Source organism: Nicotiana tomentosiformis, chromosome 6 (genome assembly GCF_000390325.3).
Source record: "Nicotiana tomentosiformis chromosome 6, ASM39032v3, whole genome shotgun sequence".
In the NCBI taxonomy this organism is placed as follows: domain Eukaryota; kingdom Viridiplantae; phylum Streptophyta; class Magnoliopsida; order Solanales; family Solanaceae; genus Nicotiana; species Nicotiana tomentosiformis.
The window spans coordinates 116,727,502-116,742,736 of NC_090817.1; the positions used below are offsets into that span (position 1 = coordinate 116,727,502).

The following is a 15,235-nucleotide window of genomic DNA, read 5'->3' on the forward strand; positions in this document are numbered from 1 at the left end:
GTAAAAAAAAAAGTGCCAATATTCGGTCCATAATATGTCGTTCTATTTTGAAGGTGAAAATAGCACGTGCTAGCTAGTTTTCGAACTGGTAATTGAAAAATAGCCATCATTTGCAAAGTCATTGAAAAATAGTCACTATTTTGCTGCAACACGGAAAGTTCCAGCATAATATACTGGAGATTGGTGCACCTGTGTATGAAAGCATATTATGTTGGACCAGTATATTATGTTGAAACTCCAGTATATTATGCTGGAAGTTCACATGTAAAAAATTTGAACTCCAATACATTATGCTAGAATAATTTTCGGATTTTGAACAGTGTTTTCGTTCAAATTTATCTTTACATGAAAAGTGACTAAATTTTGATTACTTTTGAAACTGTGGCTATTTTTCAATTACCAATTGTAAATCTCTCTATTTTTTAATTTCAGGCATTTTGAAGGGGAGAAAGATTTACAGAATTTCAAGCAACAAGCTGATGGTTATATTTGCTCAATACTTCCACATGGCCCCCATCACCAGGTTTATATGTCTTTAGGTATTTCTTTGTTTTGTACAGAAAAATTCATGTCTTTCATCTATTGAGCTTGTTTCAATGGTTTAACATGTTCAACTGCCAAATGTCTAATTTATCAGGGGGTCTGCTTCACCTTAGAGATGGAGCTAATACTCAATATGTTACTGCCACAGCTTTTCTGTATAGTGTTTATAGCCAAGCACAAGCAAAAGGTCAGCTGTGGTGACAAGCAGTTCAATTCTGCTGATCTCGTGGCCAAACAACAGGTAATATATATTTGCACTTTTCAGATGCTTCTCACAATTTTAAATTTAGCAATAGGCCAGCCCTGGATAAAAATTTCTAATGCCGTCATACTATTTGTGTGGGTTCAGGACAATACGCAATTTTATACTAGCTGTTAAAAACAAATATGCGCATTAATTAGTACTCTTTTTTTCTCTTATTTTTTTTTCCTTTTTAGGAATGGTTGTAGGGGTCATGTAATGTATGAATATAACTACATGATCATCTTAGCAGAGGCAGAGCTACATGTAAATTCAATCGCCTTCATCGGATAAATATACTGTGCAAACCTTATGCCCATATATGTGGGCACACGTTTAAATTTTCATTGAGAAATGAAAGCACAGAGGTGCCTCTGTCCCGAAAATGTCTCCAGACAAACTGGTGGACTGCTCCATGAGTTTTGTACTTTTGTATACTGGTACAACACAGAAAAACCAAATCCAAATGAGCTAACAAGCGCCATTGTTGGTGGTCCTGATCGATATGATAACTTTGAAGATCGTCGTTCAACTTCAGCCATGACTGAGCAGGACAACATATACAAATTCTTTGGCCGTTGGTGTCCTAGCAAAGCTCGCGAAGCACCATGCCCGGTGTTGATCACCTAACCACATGTTCATTAGCTGGCTACTAGGGATTGGAGCAAATAAGCTCGAGTTTATCTCTCTTTTCTACAGATTTGATGTGTTTAACTTAGAATAGGATTCTTTTGATGGTCTAGAATCTAGGTACTACTGTTGCAATGTTGATTAGTCACATAAAGTCTGCACCCAAGAAGAGTACCTTCTTGTGGCGGTTTGTGTAAATTTGTATGGATACACAGAATAAAGAAAGAGCCTGTACAGACGAAACATTGCCATAATAGCCAGGTAAATATTTCTGTACTCTGATAAGCACAATGAGAAGCTTCAAACCTCACTAGTGTTACACCATGAGTCAGATAACAACACTGACCAAAACCAGTAGTACTTGACAGGTAAAAACATTGTTGCTAAATTGGTTGACGAAAGAGTGAGCGCAAATATGTTGACTAAACGCGCAGCAGATCAGTCATATTAAAGAAACCAAAGATTTGTTACATTGCAGATCAATCATAATAATAAACTCAATTACTGAGCAGCGTTTACGCGCGGTTGCCAGCTTCATCAAATACAGGACCTCTGATGCCAAAAAGAGGCAATATGGCAAAATCCAATGAAGGAATAAAGAACAGGATTGGAAAATTTTCATTAAACTTTATGATTTGTGCTAGCATAAATCTGCAACAGAGTTTGCAGTTTGAAATTGGACTAGCACTTAACATTAACGAATGACATAGAATAGAACTATGCAACTATTTTACTGAGGCATGTATTTAAAAACTGGTGCCACACATCAATGGCAAAAATCATACTATATAAAAAGAAGCCTTTTCTTTGTAAGGAGCATTGATCAAATAGCTATAAGCATATGTACAACATTCAATTGTATTTCTTCTTAACTAAAAAAGGGGCTGCACCTAAGATCATCTTGGTCACAGGCTGCCTACGTACCCCTAACAAATCCTAAAGAGGGATCAAGCCCAGACGTAGTTCTTTACATACTATATTACAAATCAATTATCAATCTGAGTATCTACTTTCAGTATCGCCTCTCTAATTTCTTCGGATTCTGCAGGCACATTCTGATTATTGCATCAATGTTCTACGATCAGATCACGGTTATGTGGTTGTGTCTTGAATACTATCTTTTGCTGCGGTCTGCGTAAAATGATCTTGTAACTACCTAGCTTCTTAGTTGTCTTTGTTGCAGGCTGGATATTGTCTGCTACTTTGGATGAATTCAGAAACGAATGATTCAATAGCATCTTGGCTGTCCAACGTGAACTGGGATTCTTGACTAGACACCTCTTCAAAAAATCTTGTGCTTCATTCGACAACTTTGCATTCTGAAACATTGGTTCCTCAAACTCGATTCTGTATAAAATACCCGAATCTTGGCTATCTTCATCTGATTCCCACAGCGGTGTCCCCGTCATCAACTCGTAGACAGTGCAACCGAGAGCCCATATATCAACTTCTGGTCCGTACTCTTCGTCAACCACGGATTCTGGTGCCATATACCTTTCAGTTCCCTTCAGTCCCTGATTTTCTGCCCTGCTCTGTTCCAAAGTCATTGAGAGCCCGAAATCTGCGATCTTGGCAGTTTCATCAGTTCCCACAAGAAGAATATTATCTGGCTTGATGTCACAGTGAATAACTCCTCTGCTGTGTATGTGAATGAGCCCTAAAACGATGTTCCTGGTGTGTTTTCTAACTTCAAACTCTGACAGTCCTTTCCCCGAATTGTAGCTCTGAAGACGATCGGCTAAGCTTCCTCCGGAGGCATATTCGAGCAGTAAGTTGTAAAGGGTGACGCCATCTTCTTGTGTAATATTAACTCTGAAACAGTGAATAATGTAAGGCGAATCTTCAAACATGCGGAGAAATGCCCTTTCTTCTTGCAAGGATCCAGAACGATTGAGTAAGCAAGATTTAACTGCAATGAGAGGTGGAAGACGCTCTAACGCGGCAGGTTGAATATTGGACGTCGAACCTAAAGAAACAACTCCAAACCCACCTCTACCCAGCGTCCTCACTCTCTTCCACAAGGCTTCTGCCATTTGTGAAATATCGGTATGTAATTAGTGAACGTCTGCTGCTGCTGCTTCGTACTCTGTTATATGTTTACTTCTTACTTATGTTATAAGGTGAAGTTGGTGAGTATTAGGACATCCCAATCCATTTTTAATTAGGTTTCTAACTTCCCTATTTTTACTTGCGGCCCTATTCATTCACGTAATTAAATTTCATTCTGTCTCTAGCCACAATTCAAAAATGAAAAAAAATTACTCCATAAGAGAACTAACTTTATACATACGTGTTAAATTCCAATACCGTCCTTTTCATTATTAATGTAAACATATATAGGGTGTGTTTGGGAAAATGTTTTCAAATTTTTCCATGTTTTGTTGGTTTAAATATTTTGAAAAATATTTTTGTCATGAACCCATTTTACTTCAATTGGATGAAAATGTTTTCCCTGTCAAGAGAACGGAAAACACTTTTCAAAACTCTTTCTCCACCTTTCCCACTCTATTCCTCATCCCAACCCACCCAGTGGCGGATCCAGAATTTTGGATTCGTGGGTGCTTAACTATTTTTGACGTACAGTTACTATCAATCACATAGTATAGCATAACTATTTGAATATAACGGTAAAAAAGTTAATAAAAAACTCGTATTAATATTATAAACGCGTGTAACGAAAAATGCTAGGTAAAATACAAAAGGAAAAACTTTATAAAAAAAGGGGAGGTAAATAAAGTAGTAGTATTGGATACAAAATGTAGCTATCGGATACAAATTTATAAAGAAGTCCTAAATGGGGTAAACGAAGAAAGTAAAATTAAGCCTCCTATGAGTGAGTTTCGAACTTCCAGCCCCTCACACTAATAAAGCAGCCACTATACTTGCTTGACCAAAGCAATCTTTATGTTATGTGGTAGCTTCCTGATTTAATATATCAAACACCTCAAATTTTCTATATAGCTAATACAGGTCATGCGAATATGGTAAGGTTAGTGGGTGCTGAAGCACCCCAAATTTAGTACGTAGATTCGCCCATGAACTCAGCCCCATACCCCCCACACCCCACCCAACCCCAACCCCGCCCCACTCTCGCCTACCCCCACCCCTCAACCTAAATAAAAATATTATTAATAATACTTTCTTTTTATGTTATAGATAGATTATTTTTTTGTATTTCAAAAAATGAGTATTATTTTTATATGATATAAAAAAGTATTTTTTTTATTTCAGCAAAAAAAGTACTTTCTTTTATTTTAATAAAATGAGTACTTTATTTTCATCTTGTAGAAATAGTAATTTCTTTTTCAACCAAAAAAAAAGAGTATTTTCTTTTTAGTTATGGAGTACAAATTTTAACGTTATTTTTGCGTAAAAAAGTAAGCAACATATTATTTTCTTTGGGTTTATGTTAATTTTTAGAAGAATAATTAAATTCCTTGAAGAAAATAGAGTCGGCGAGCAAGGAAACATGGAGACTTGGAGGAAGGGGGTGAGGAGAGTAGCATACAAAAATATTTTCCTAAAAAAATATTTTTTGCTCTCTAACCAAACATTAGATAATAATTTTCGGCAAAAATTTTCCACTCACCAACCAAACAAGGAAAAATAAGTGATAAAACTACACATTTTTCATGAAAATATTTTCTAGAAAAAAGACACATCCATAATGTTATTTACAAATCATCAAGAAGAAAAGTCATGTATGTTAACCCATAATTAGAAGTCATATGTTAATACATTAGTATAATAAGGCATACTTATATGTAGTTTTCAAATATTTAAATTTAAACAAAAAATTTAAAGATTTTATGTCCGAGTTCATTGTCAAAATTACGTAAATTGGGACGAAGGAATTGTAACTCTAATGTAAGTTGTCATTCTCTATGTTATCACAAGACATGAGCCTTAAATGTTTCTTGTGTAAACAAGAAAAATGTTGTTAGGATCGGTAAATCGGGTAGTGCAGAATTTAGCAAAATAATGTTATAATGACAATAACAAAGACAATGCAAGTTGATAATAACGGCAATTAAAGAAGATAAAGAAGACACAAATTTAATATGGTTCGGTCAAGGTGCACTGCGTCCACAAGCGGAGAGAAGCAATTTCACTATACCAACAAGAGTACAAAAAAAAGTACAAAATTAGAGTAAATACTCTAATTAGTCCCAAATACCCCAAGAGAATAACCTCACAAGATCACTCCAAAGAAAGGGTTCACACAAGTGCTTCTTCCCAACACTCACTCTCTTACAAAATACTCTATAATGAAATAAAGAAGGAGAAAGAAAGACAAGAGTAAAAAACTCTTGAATTGGTGTGTTTACAAATGAGGAGAAGCTCCTCTATTTATAGCAAGAAATCTTTGGCCTAATAGTGGATCTTATGTCATGGAAAATGTCATGATCCACAAATTTTGTTATAGTGGATATTATGTCATAGCAAATGTCATGAAAATTTGGCTCCCACTTGAGAAGAAGCCAAATTAATGGTCATATTATAAATCCCCACCTTGGCTTAATTTCAGCTTATATATAGTAAATTTGTTCCACCTTCTCCGTAAAAATCCCAATAGGCAAAATCATTCTTCATAAATGCCAATCAAGTTCAGGCAAAGCATGAACTTGGACACTGGAAGAGGTTTTGTGAACATGTCAGCAGGATTGTCTCTAGTGTTGATCTTCTGAACAGAGACTTTTCCTTCAGCAATGATTTCTCGGATAAAATGATACTTTATATCAATGTGCTTCGTCCTCTCATAATATATATGATCTTTAGTCAAGTGAATGGTACTTTGACTATCACAGAAAATGATAAGACTACCTTGGTGTGAACTGAGTTTCGCAAATAGACCCTTCAACCGTAAGGTTTCTTTGATTGCCTTGGTCACTATCATATATTCTGTTTCGGTAGTAGATAAAGCAACTACATGTTGTAATGTAGCTTTCCAACTAATAGCGCAACTACCAATGCAAAATATATAGCCTGTTAGTGATCTTCTTTTGTCAAGATCGCCTGCATAATCTGAGTCTACAAAACCAACCAAAGTGTTAGTATTTATTCCAAACTCCAAACGTGTGTTTGAAGTACCTCGCAAGTATCTGAGAATCCATTTCACAACCTGCCAATGTGTTTTACCAGGGCAAGCCATATACTGACTTACCATGCTCATTGCTTGTGAAATGTATGGACGTGTACAAACCATTTGATACATAATACTGCCGACTGCACTGGAATAAGGAACTTGTTCCATGTACCTCTTTTCTTCCTCTGACTGCAGGGGCTGAGCAGCTGATAACTTAAAATGATCAGCAAGAGGGGTACTAACTGGTTTAGCATCTTTCATGCCAGACCTCTCCAAGACTTTTTCCAAGTACTTCTTCTGGGTCAGGAATAGCTTGTTGGCTTTTCGATCTCTTTTGATCTCCATGCCAAAGATTTTCTTAGCTTCTCCCAAATCTTTCATCTCAAATTCACTTTTCAACTAACTTTTCAAATTGTGAATTTCTGTTAAATCCTTAGCAGCAATAAGCATGTCATCAACATAAAGTAATAAGTACACAAATAAACCATCATTTAACTTCCGAAAATAAACGCAACTATCATATATGCTCCTCGAATAACCATAACCCAACATAAAGGAATCAAACCTTTTGTACCATTGTCTTGGAGACTGCTTTAATCCGTACAAGGATTTCTTCAACAAGCAAACATGATCTTCTTTTCCTTCAACTTCAAATCCTTCGGATTGATGCATGTATATTTGTTCCTCAAGTTCGTCATGTAAGAAAGTTGTCTTAACATCAAGTTGTTCTAATTCCAAATCATACATGATAACGAAGGCAAGCAAGATACGAATAGAGCTATGTTTAACAACATGTGAGAAAATATTATTAAAATCAACTCCTTGTATCTGACTATAACCCTTTGCAACTAATCGTGCCTTATACCTCGCATCTTCAACCCCTGGAATGCCATCTTTTTTCTTGAAGACTTATTTGCAACCAACAACTCTTTTTCCTGATGGCGGCTTCACAAGAGACCAAGTACCATTCTTGTGGAGAGACTCATTTTCTTCATTCATTGCAATCAGCCACTTGGCTGAGTCAGCACCAGAAACTGCTTCTGAATATTTTAATGGTTCTCCAATTTCTTCAGTTTCCTGTGCAACTGAAAAAGCAAATGCAACATAATCTCCAAACCTTAATGGTTGTTTACCTTTTCTTCTTGGTCTATGTTTGGCTATAGAATACTCCTCTTCTTCTGGTTCAACTTCAGGAGTCTCAACTTCAGGAATTTTAGCTTTTGTCCCAACTTCAGGAGTTTCAACTGTATTTTGCTCCAAAATTGATGAGCTTGTCTCAAAAGGAATGCCAATCTCAATCTCTACCTGATTCTGTGTACTCTTTCCTTTATCTATATTACAAGAACTAGAAGACTCTTTTCTAGAATGTAACATAGAGGATTCATCAAAGGTTACATCTCTGCTAATTATAAATTTTGGTGTCGTGGGATCAGGATACCATAGTCGGTATCCTTTCACCCCAGATGCATACCCAAGGAAAATACACTTTTTAGCCCTTGGCTCTAATTTTCCATCATTTACATGCATGTATGCAGGGCAACCAAATATCTTTAAATAAGAATAATTAGCAGGAGTACCTGACCACATTTTCTCTGGAGTCTTAAAGTTCAAAGATGCAGAAGGAGCTCGGTTGACAATATAACAAGCTGTAGAGATAGCTTCTGCCCAAAAGGCGTTTGTCAACCCAGCATTTGAAATCATGCAACGAGCCCTTTCCAAAAGAGTTCTATTCATCCTTTCTGCCACACTATTTTTCTGAGGTGTCATTCTCACAGTACGATGTCGAGCAATTCCTTCATTCTTGCAAAATTCGTTGAATTCATCATTACAAAATTCCAAGCCATTATCTATTCTAAGCAATTAACTTGTTTTCCTATTTGTTTCTCAATCAAAACTTTTTATTGTTTGAAATTTAAGAAAATATCACTTTTATTTTTCAGGAAATAAACCCAAACTTTCCTTGAATAATCATAAATGAAAGTTAACATATACCTGGCACCACCTTTTGATGGAGTACGTGAAGGACCCCAAAGATCTGAATGAATGTAATCCAAAGTACCTTTTGTTCTATGAATCGCTGGAGATTTGAAGCTGACTCTTTTCTGCTTCCCGAACACACAATGTTTACAGAACTCCATATTTTCGGTACTTTGGCCACATAAGAGACCTCTTTTGCTAAGGATGAAAAGACCTTTTTCATTCATATGCCACAATTTGGTGATGTCAGAATCTGATTTATCTGATATTGAAACTGCAGCAGCACCTGTAACAGTATATCCCAAAAGAGTATATAACGTACCAGATCTGCGTGCTTTCATGATCACAAGAGCACCATGAGAAATTTTCAGAACTCCACTTTCACATGTGTACTTGCACCCAAGAGATTCTAGAGTGCCCAAAGAGATGAGATTTTTCTTCAAGTCAGGAACATGTCTAACATCGGTGAGAGTTTTCACCACACCATCGTGCATTTTGATTCAAACTGTACCTTTTTCAATAACTCTGCAGGTAGCATTGTTGCCCATCAAGACAACTCCACCTCCAACAGATTCATATATGGTAAATAAATCCCGATTGGGAAATGATAAGAACAACCCGAATCTAAAATCCACTCATTGTTATATTTGAAACTATTATTAGTTGCTAAAAAAATAGTTCCCTCGGTCTCATCAGCAGCTACACTTGTTTCGACAGTGTCAGTATTTTTGTGCTCATTTTTCTTTTCTGTATGCTTTTCTTTATTTTTCAATTTAAAGCATTCAGAAATAATGTGACCTTTCTTATGACAATATTTGCACATGACATTTTTGTATCTATATTTTGACATTGATTTAGGTTTCTCACTACTTGAATTTTTCTTATTGGATCTACCTCTTATGAATAAGCATTCTCCTTGGTTCCCACTAGTTTCCCCAGTAATATCTCTATCTATTTGTTCTTTTGATTTCAAAATAGATTTGATATCTTTATAAGAGATATTATCCTTTTCATAAAGCATAGTATCTCTTATATGTTTAAACGACTGAGGTAAGAAAACAAGCAATAATACAGCTTGATCCTCATCTTTGATTTCAGCATCTATGTTACTTAAATCTATAAGAACGGAATCAAAAGTATCAAGATATGTAAGTATCGAGGTACCTTCAGCCATACGAAAAGTGTAGAGTTTTTAATTTAGGTAAAGCATATTTTCTACTATTCTTTTCATATATATGATTTTAAGCTTTTCCCATATATCTTTGGCTGAGCTTTCTGCTGCAACTTCACGCAAAACCTCATTTGAAAGATTTAAAATAATACCTTCTTTTGCCTTTTTGTCTATAACGGCAAACTCCTCGTCCGTCATTTTATCCAGCATCTTCTCTTTTCCTTGCAGTGCCAAATCTAAGTCATCCTGAATTAGGATAGCTTCCATATTTAATTGCCACATTTCGAAGTTTGCGCTTCGGTCAAATTTCTCAACATAAGACTTTGTTAGAGTCATTTTGGCTATTTAAACTAACCCGGTTAGATCTGGCTCTGATACCAATTTGTTAGGATCGGTAAAACGGGTAGTGCAGAATTTAGCAAAACAATGTTATAATGACAATAACAAAGACAATGCAAGTTGATAATAACGGCAATTAAAGAAGATAAAGAAGACACAAATTTAACGTGGTTCGGTCAAGGTGACCTACATCCACAAGCGGAGAGGAGCAATTTCACTATACCAACAAGAGTACAAAAGAAAGTATAAAATTAGAGTGAATACTCTAATTAGTCTCAAATACCCCAAGAGAATAACCTCACAAGATCACTCCAAAGAAAAGATTCACACAAGTGCTTCCCAACACTCACTCTCTTACAAAATACTCTATAATGAAATAAAGAAGGAGAGAGAAAGACAAGAGTGAAAAACTCTTGAATTGGTGTGTTTACAAATGAGGAGAAACTCATCTATTTATAGCAAGAAATCCTTGATCTAATAGTGGATATTATGTCATGGCAAATGTAATGATCCACAAATTTTATTATAGTGGATATTATGTCATGGCAAATGTCATGAAAATTTGGCCACCACTTAAGAAGAAGTCAAATTAATGGCCATATTACAAATGCAAATATTTTAATTTAAATGAGACGAAGGTTATTTAATGAATTTCTAATTTAAGGAAGACCAATGAGCAAAAAATAAAACATATAAAAAAATATAACGAATTTCTTTTGTTCATATAATTCTTCTGAATATTTTATCAATTCCTATTTTTTAAACGTTTCAGAACTAGGCTGTCGTAACTCATACCAACTTCAATGATGGGCATTGTCGATAGTTTTCACGTTAATCTTGGTTTGATCTCATATTACCAAATTTAACTTCAATTAATTGAAATATTTTTCAAATTTAACTTCTTGTGCCAAATTGGTAATGACATTAACAATCAGGTTATAAATGACTTTGAATTTTAGTAATTTCACATTGATTACTCTTTGTTCTTTTTTAGCCTTTGCCCATTTCATAGAGTACGTGATGAAACACCCACACGTACGTTCTAAGCGACTATTTTTCAGTACACAATTGATTTTTATCCTTCAAACAAACATGTTTTGTTTTTGAAAAAGATTTTAGGATAATTTTTTTTAAAATCTATTTCAAAGAAAAACCTGTTTGGATAGTTTTTGCTTAATAATTTGTTTAACCAGACTTTTTATATATTGTTTTTTAACATCCCCGTCTATGTTAGTTTTACATCGTATATGAATTTACACTGCCGTGCAGTAGTGAGCTAAGACACAGAGAGAGTTGTGGACTTGTGGTAGGTAGATGGCTAGTAATAAAATTTCTCATGTATGATATATCATTATAATAATAATATTGAGTTCATTAGGATGTAGAAATGAAATATTCCAAATGAAGGGAACAGAGATATTGAGGATTCATATACTTAATCCGAATTAATTTGGATTGACGTGCATTTATTTTTTAGCCAATTTTAACTTTCTTTAGATAAATATATTGTTATCAGGTAAACTTGTATTTAATTCAGGAAAAGAAATTTTATTTATTTAATTTCTCCCATCGACCCTAGTTTCCACGAGGGCAATTTGGATTGACCCTAGGCATTCAGAGTGGTAGCAAGCAGGGAAAGAAGATAAAGTCCAATCTGCCCCTAAACAAATTTTTGACATCTTTCTCGCATCCGTTTTCAAGTTTGACATGACATAATTCAATCTGCCGATTAATTTTTTGTTTCCATTATGAAACATTTGATGCCTTTGGCCTCTCAAACTCTCAAAATAGAAAGATTATAACAAGAGACGAACAGTACAATAAAAAACAGTATAAAGCCAAGATGCTTTTTCTCTTGATGTCATAGTGATAAAAACAAGGTTTTCCAAAATTAATACAACCAATATTTACATAATCCAACTAAGGTTTGCAAAATCCAAAATTGGTTTTTTAAATCCTTGAAACCATCACAGCCAGCTGTTCCCTTCACATAAAAGTCTAAACAATCACTGCGATATATATACTTCTGGAACCAAAAGTGAAAACTCGTTTTGCTTTTGTCCATTCCAAAGCGCTAGAATGGGAGACAATGGAGAGAACACTTGTGAAGTGGAACAAGCACCAAGTTTGAAGCCAAGATTGGAACACAACGAAGAGATGGGTATGAAAATCCAAAGGGAGGAGGAGGCCTATAGATTGTTTGCAGGATATGAAGAGAAGCCAACAAAAACTGAAGTATTTGGTTGGTATTTCTATGGGATGTGCTCTTATTTCATTCACACAGTTCTGATTCCCATTGTTTTTCCTCTCATTCTGAGCCAAACTGTGTCCTGGCCATCACAGCCTCAACAACGTCTTGTTAAGAATTCCAGGGGTCTCGAGTGTAGACAAAGGGAGTTACAACTGTAAGTACACTAGTATATAACTAAGACATATTTTAAATGTATGAAGACTGCTATGTATCACTTGAAATAAATATTTGTGCTTTGTTTACGCCAAACAAATGAATGCATGCCTTATATGTGTCCTCTACATACACTTTTGACCGTGGTTAATTAATATGTATCCCCAACTAAATTTATACTTAACCATGGTAAACTCGTATATTTTGGTATAAACATCTTGTGTGAGTGCGTTTTCCATGTACCACGTGCAGTTCAATCATTTCAGTACAAAAAAATGGTCACACAGGCTACAGATCTTGCTATACATTAAAATTTTATAGCTAATTATATAGGAATCGAGGATCATATTCAACTGATCGATTTACTCTCAAGGACGATAAAGGGGAGATCTGCCAAATTAAATGGAGGGAATTTTTTAAATCTTTGTCCCTTTAGTATTGGTGTTGTTTTAGGAAACGAAAAATGATCTTGTTATATTGGCGGCAAACTGATTGTGTCGCTAATTCAAGAGGCTACTATTGCATCGCATTTTGATGCAGGATAAGAAATTTCCGCATGTATAGTTGATCTTTTTTTTATAGCGCTTAATTAGTTTGTTCAGTTGTTATTCAATAAAAGGATTTGATTGGTACTAACTGTGATTAATTAATTAAACCTGCTACTTTGTCCAAATCCAGGTATGAAATGTTAACAAATCATAAAATGAAGCTCTTGAGTGTTGAATTTTCAGCACTGGAGTGGACTTCAGTTTCTTGGCTAATAGGCCTAATTCTGGCCGCACCAATTCTTGGTATTCTTTCCATCCACCTAGACTATGGCAGGAAACAACAGTTCATTTCTGCTGCAGTAACCGCCGTTGGTGCTGTCTTCTGCCTTCCTGCTGGATTTTTCAAGACTAGATGGATCTTTCCACCTTATATCGCTGCTGTTGTTGCAGCTAACACTATAGCTGGAGCTTGCCACGCCCGTCACCTAGGCCTAATGGTTCGTGGACTTGTTGGCTCACCTATCCGAAAGAGCCAATTTCCGGATAGAAGAGCTGTGGCTAGTTGGCTATCTCTTCATTCCACTGCTGCTGGCTGCTTAGGAGCTGGCATAATCTCTGCTTTTACTTATCATATGCTCGGGAAATCTGATGATAGCTTCACTAGCTTGTGGGTTGTTGCAATTTTTAGTGGTCTAATATGGTTTATTGGAATTGTTCATATTATAAGCACGAATAGACCTGGTCCTAATGCAGATATTCCCTCAAATTCTGTTCCGAAAACTCATGTTATTTCCATTTTCGAGTACCCTCATGCAGCTGGAAGCCTTGCTGGAGTGTTTCTTTCATCTTTCACAACAATGTGCATTTTCACAGGAGGGATACTTTATTCAATTGGAGACCTATGCATTACACCAGTGAACATTTTATACATTTGGCTGACCTATTTCATATTCCCATTGATTTCTCTTCCATTGGCTCATCCATTGCAGTTAGTTATGAGGGCAGATGCTGTGAAAATGCAGCTTCTTGGTTTCATATTATCAGCAGTTGTATCGGGATTCGGATTCTATTATCACCATCAGAATTGGAATAAGGTTCATATACTTGTTTTGGCTGCAGTTCAGAGTACAGCAACAGGGATTTTGCATGCATTTGGAAGAGTGCTTTGGTTGGATTGCTCACCAGCAGGAAAAGAAGGTGCTTTCTCAGTTTGGTTCTCATGGACAAGAGCTTTAGGTACTTGTGCTGGTTTTGCACTTGCATCAGTTTTCCCTGGACAAATCAGCAAGTTATTTGGGATAGCATTTTGTGCTGCAATTCTTGGGAAAATTATCCTCATATTTGGGAATATCAGTAACTTTGCAGGAGCTAAAGCTGCTGGACATGTGAAAGAGCATAGTGAAAAAGGTTCACCAATGACTGCCTTGGGTAGTGGTGCTGAAATGAAGGTACCTTTGTCCACAGAAGCCCAAGAAGAAGTGAGAGTTCAGCTCTAGTTGCTTTTTCCTTCTTTGTCCTTTTTTTGCAAAATTTTCTGTTGGATTATTTTAAAATAAGATTCTTGCCATCTTGTGCATGTACCTAGTAAACTTTTCTATGTATCATGGATTTTGCTTTGAAATCTTCATTCTTTTCTTGTGAACATAGAGAAAATTCATGAGAAAAACTGTCTTCTTACTTGCTATATATGGCTTTTTGTTTGAGAGGATCAAACTGGGAACTACAGCAATATTTGTTTTTAATATTTAAAGAGTTCCAGCTACTCTGTGAACGGATGTTTGATGAGAACTTTACATATCTCATCTATGAAATTTTGTGTCTTTGTGTGTATTAATCATTGCACAGATGAAAGTTTGCATGTGAAAAACTTTTGCTGGGAACAGTGTGTTGGGTTTTTAACTTAGGCTAACCACTTAGTTTTTCTTCGTTTTTGCTTTGTTTAGTTAGAAACTACGTAGAAAGCTTTATCTAGTTAGAACCATTCGCCAAGATTAAGCTTTATTGTCTGACAAGTTTTTGTCCATTTCTTAGTGCTAGCAAGTGGAAAATAGACTAGGGATCATTCTTCTTTTGGCATTAGCATGTTGGAGTACCTACAATTCTCTTCTTAATAAGTACAATCTTGAACATTAGTTTGAAATTGACATGAAATATATGTGATAATCAATGGGAAACCTGATTGTTCATTTTCCCTTGGAATAACATTTGATCAAGTCAACAGTTCGACATTTTTAATGAGGTGGTTAGCACTTTGACACCAAAAATTATGATTAACAACTTATTCCGAAAACTCACATAATTTAACTATTTACTCACCATATTTCCTGACAAACACAACCGCTTGACTAGTATCAAT

At 35.6% G+C, this 15,235-nt stretch overlaps 2 protein-coding genes across 2 annotated transcripts; one reads left to right on the top strand and one right to left on the bottom strand.

The window, feature by feature from the left end:
- Positions 1 to 2,310: 2,310 nt before the first annotated feature.
- Positions 2,311 to 3,477, bottom strand: LOC104085628 (mitogen-activated protein kinase kinase kinase 20-like). The gene has a single exon (XM_009589720.4). It carries the CDS (start codon positions 3,445 to 3,447, stop codon positions 2,482 to 2,484), a length of 966 nt encoding a protein of 321 aa, XP_009588015.3. The 5' UTR covers positions 3,448 to 3,477; the 3' UTR covers positions 2,311 to 2,481.
- Positions 3,478 to 11,812: 8,335 nt separating this feature from the next.
- LOC104091753 (uncharacterized) lies at positions 11,813 to 14,500 on the top strand. The gene is made up of 2 exons (XM_009597156.4): positions 11,813 to 12,392; positions 13,070 to 14,500. Exons 1-2 carry the CDS (start codon positions 12,067 to 12,069, stop codon positions 14,373 to 14,375), a joined length of 1,632 nt encoding a protein of 543 aa, XP_009595451.1. The 5' UTR covers positions 11,813 to 12,066; the 3' UTR covers positions 14,376 to 14,500.
- The last annotated feature ends 735 nt before the right edge of the window (positions 14,501 to 15,235 follow it).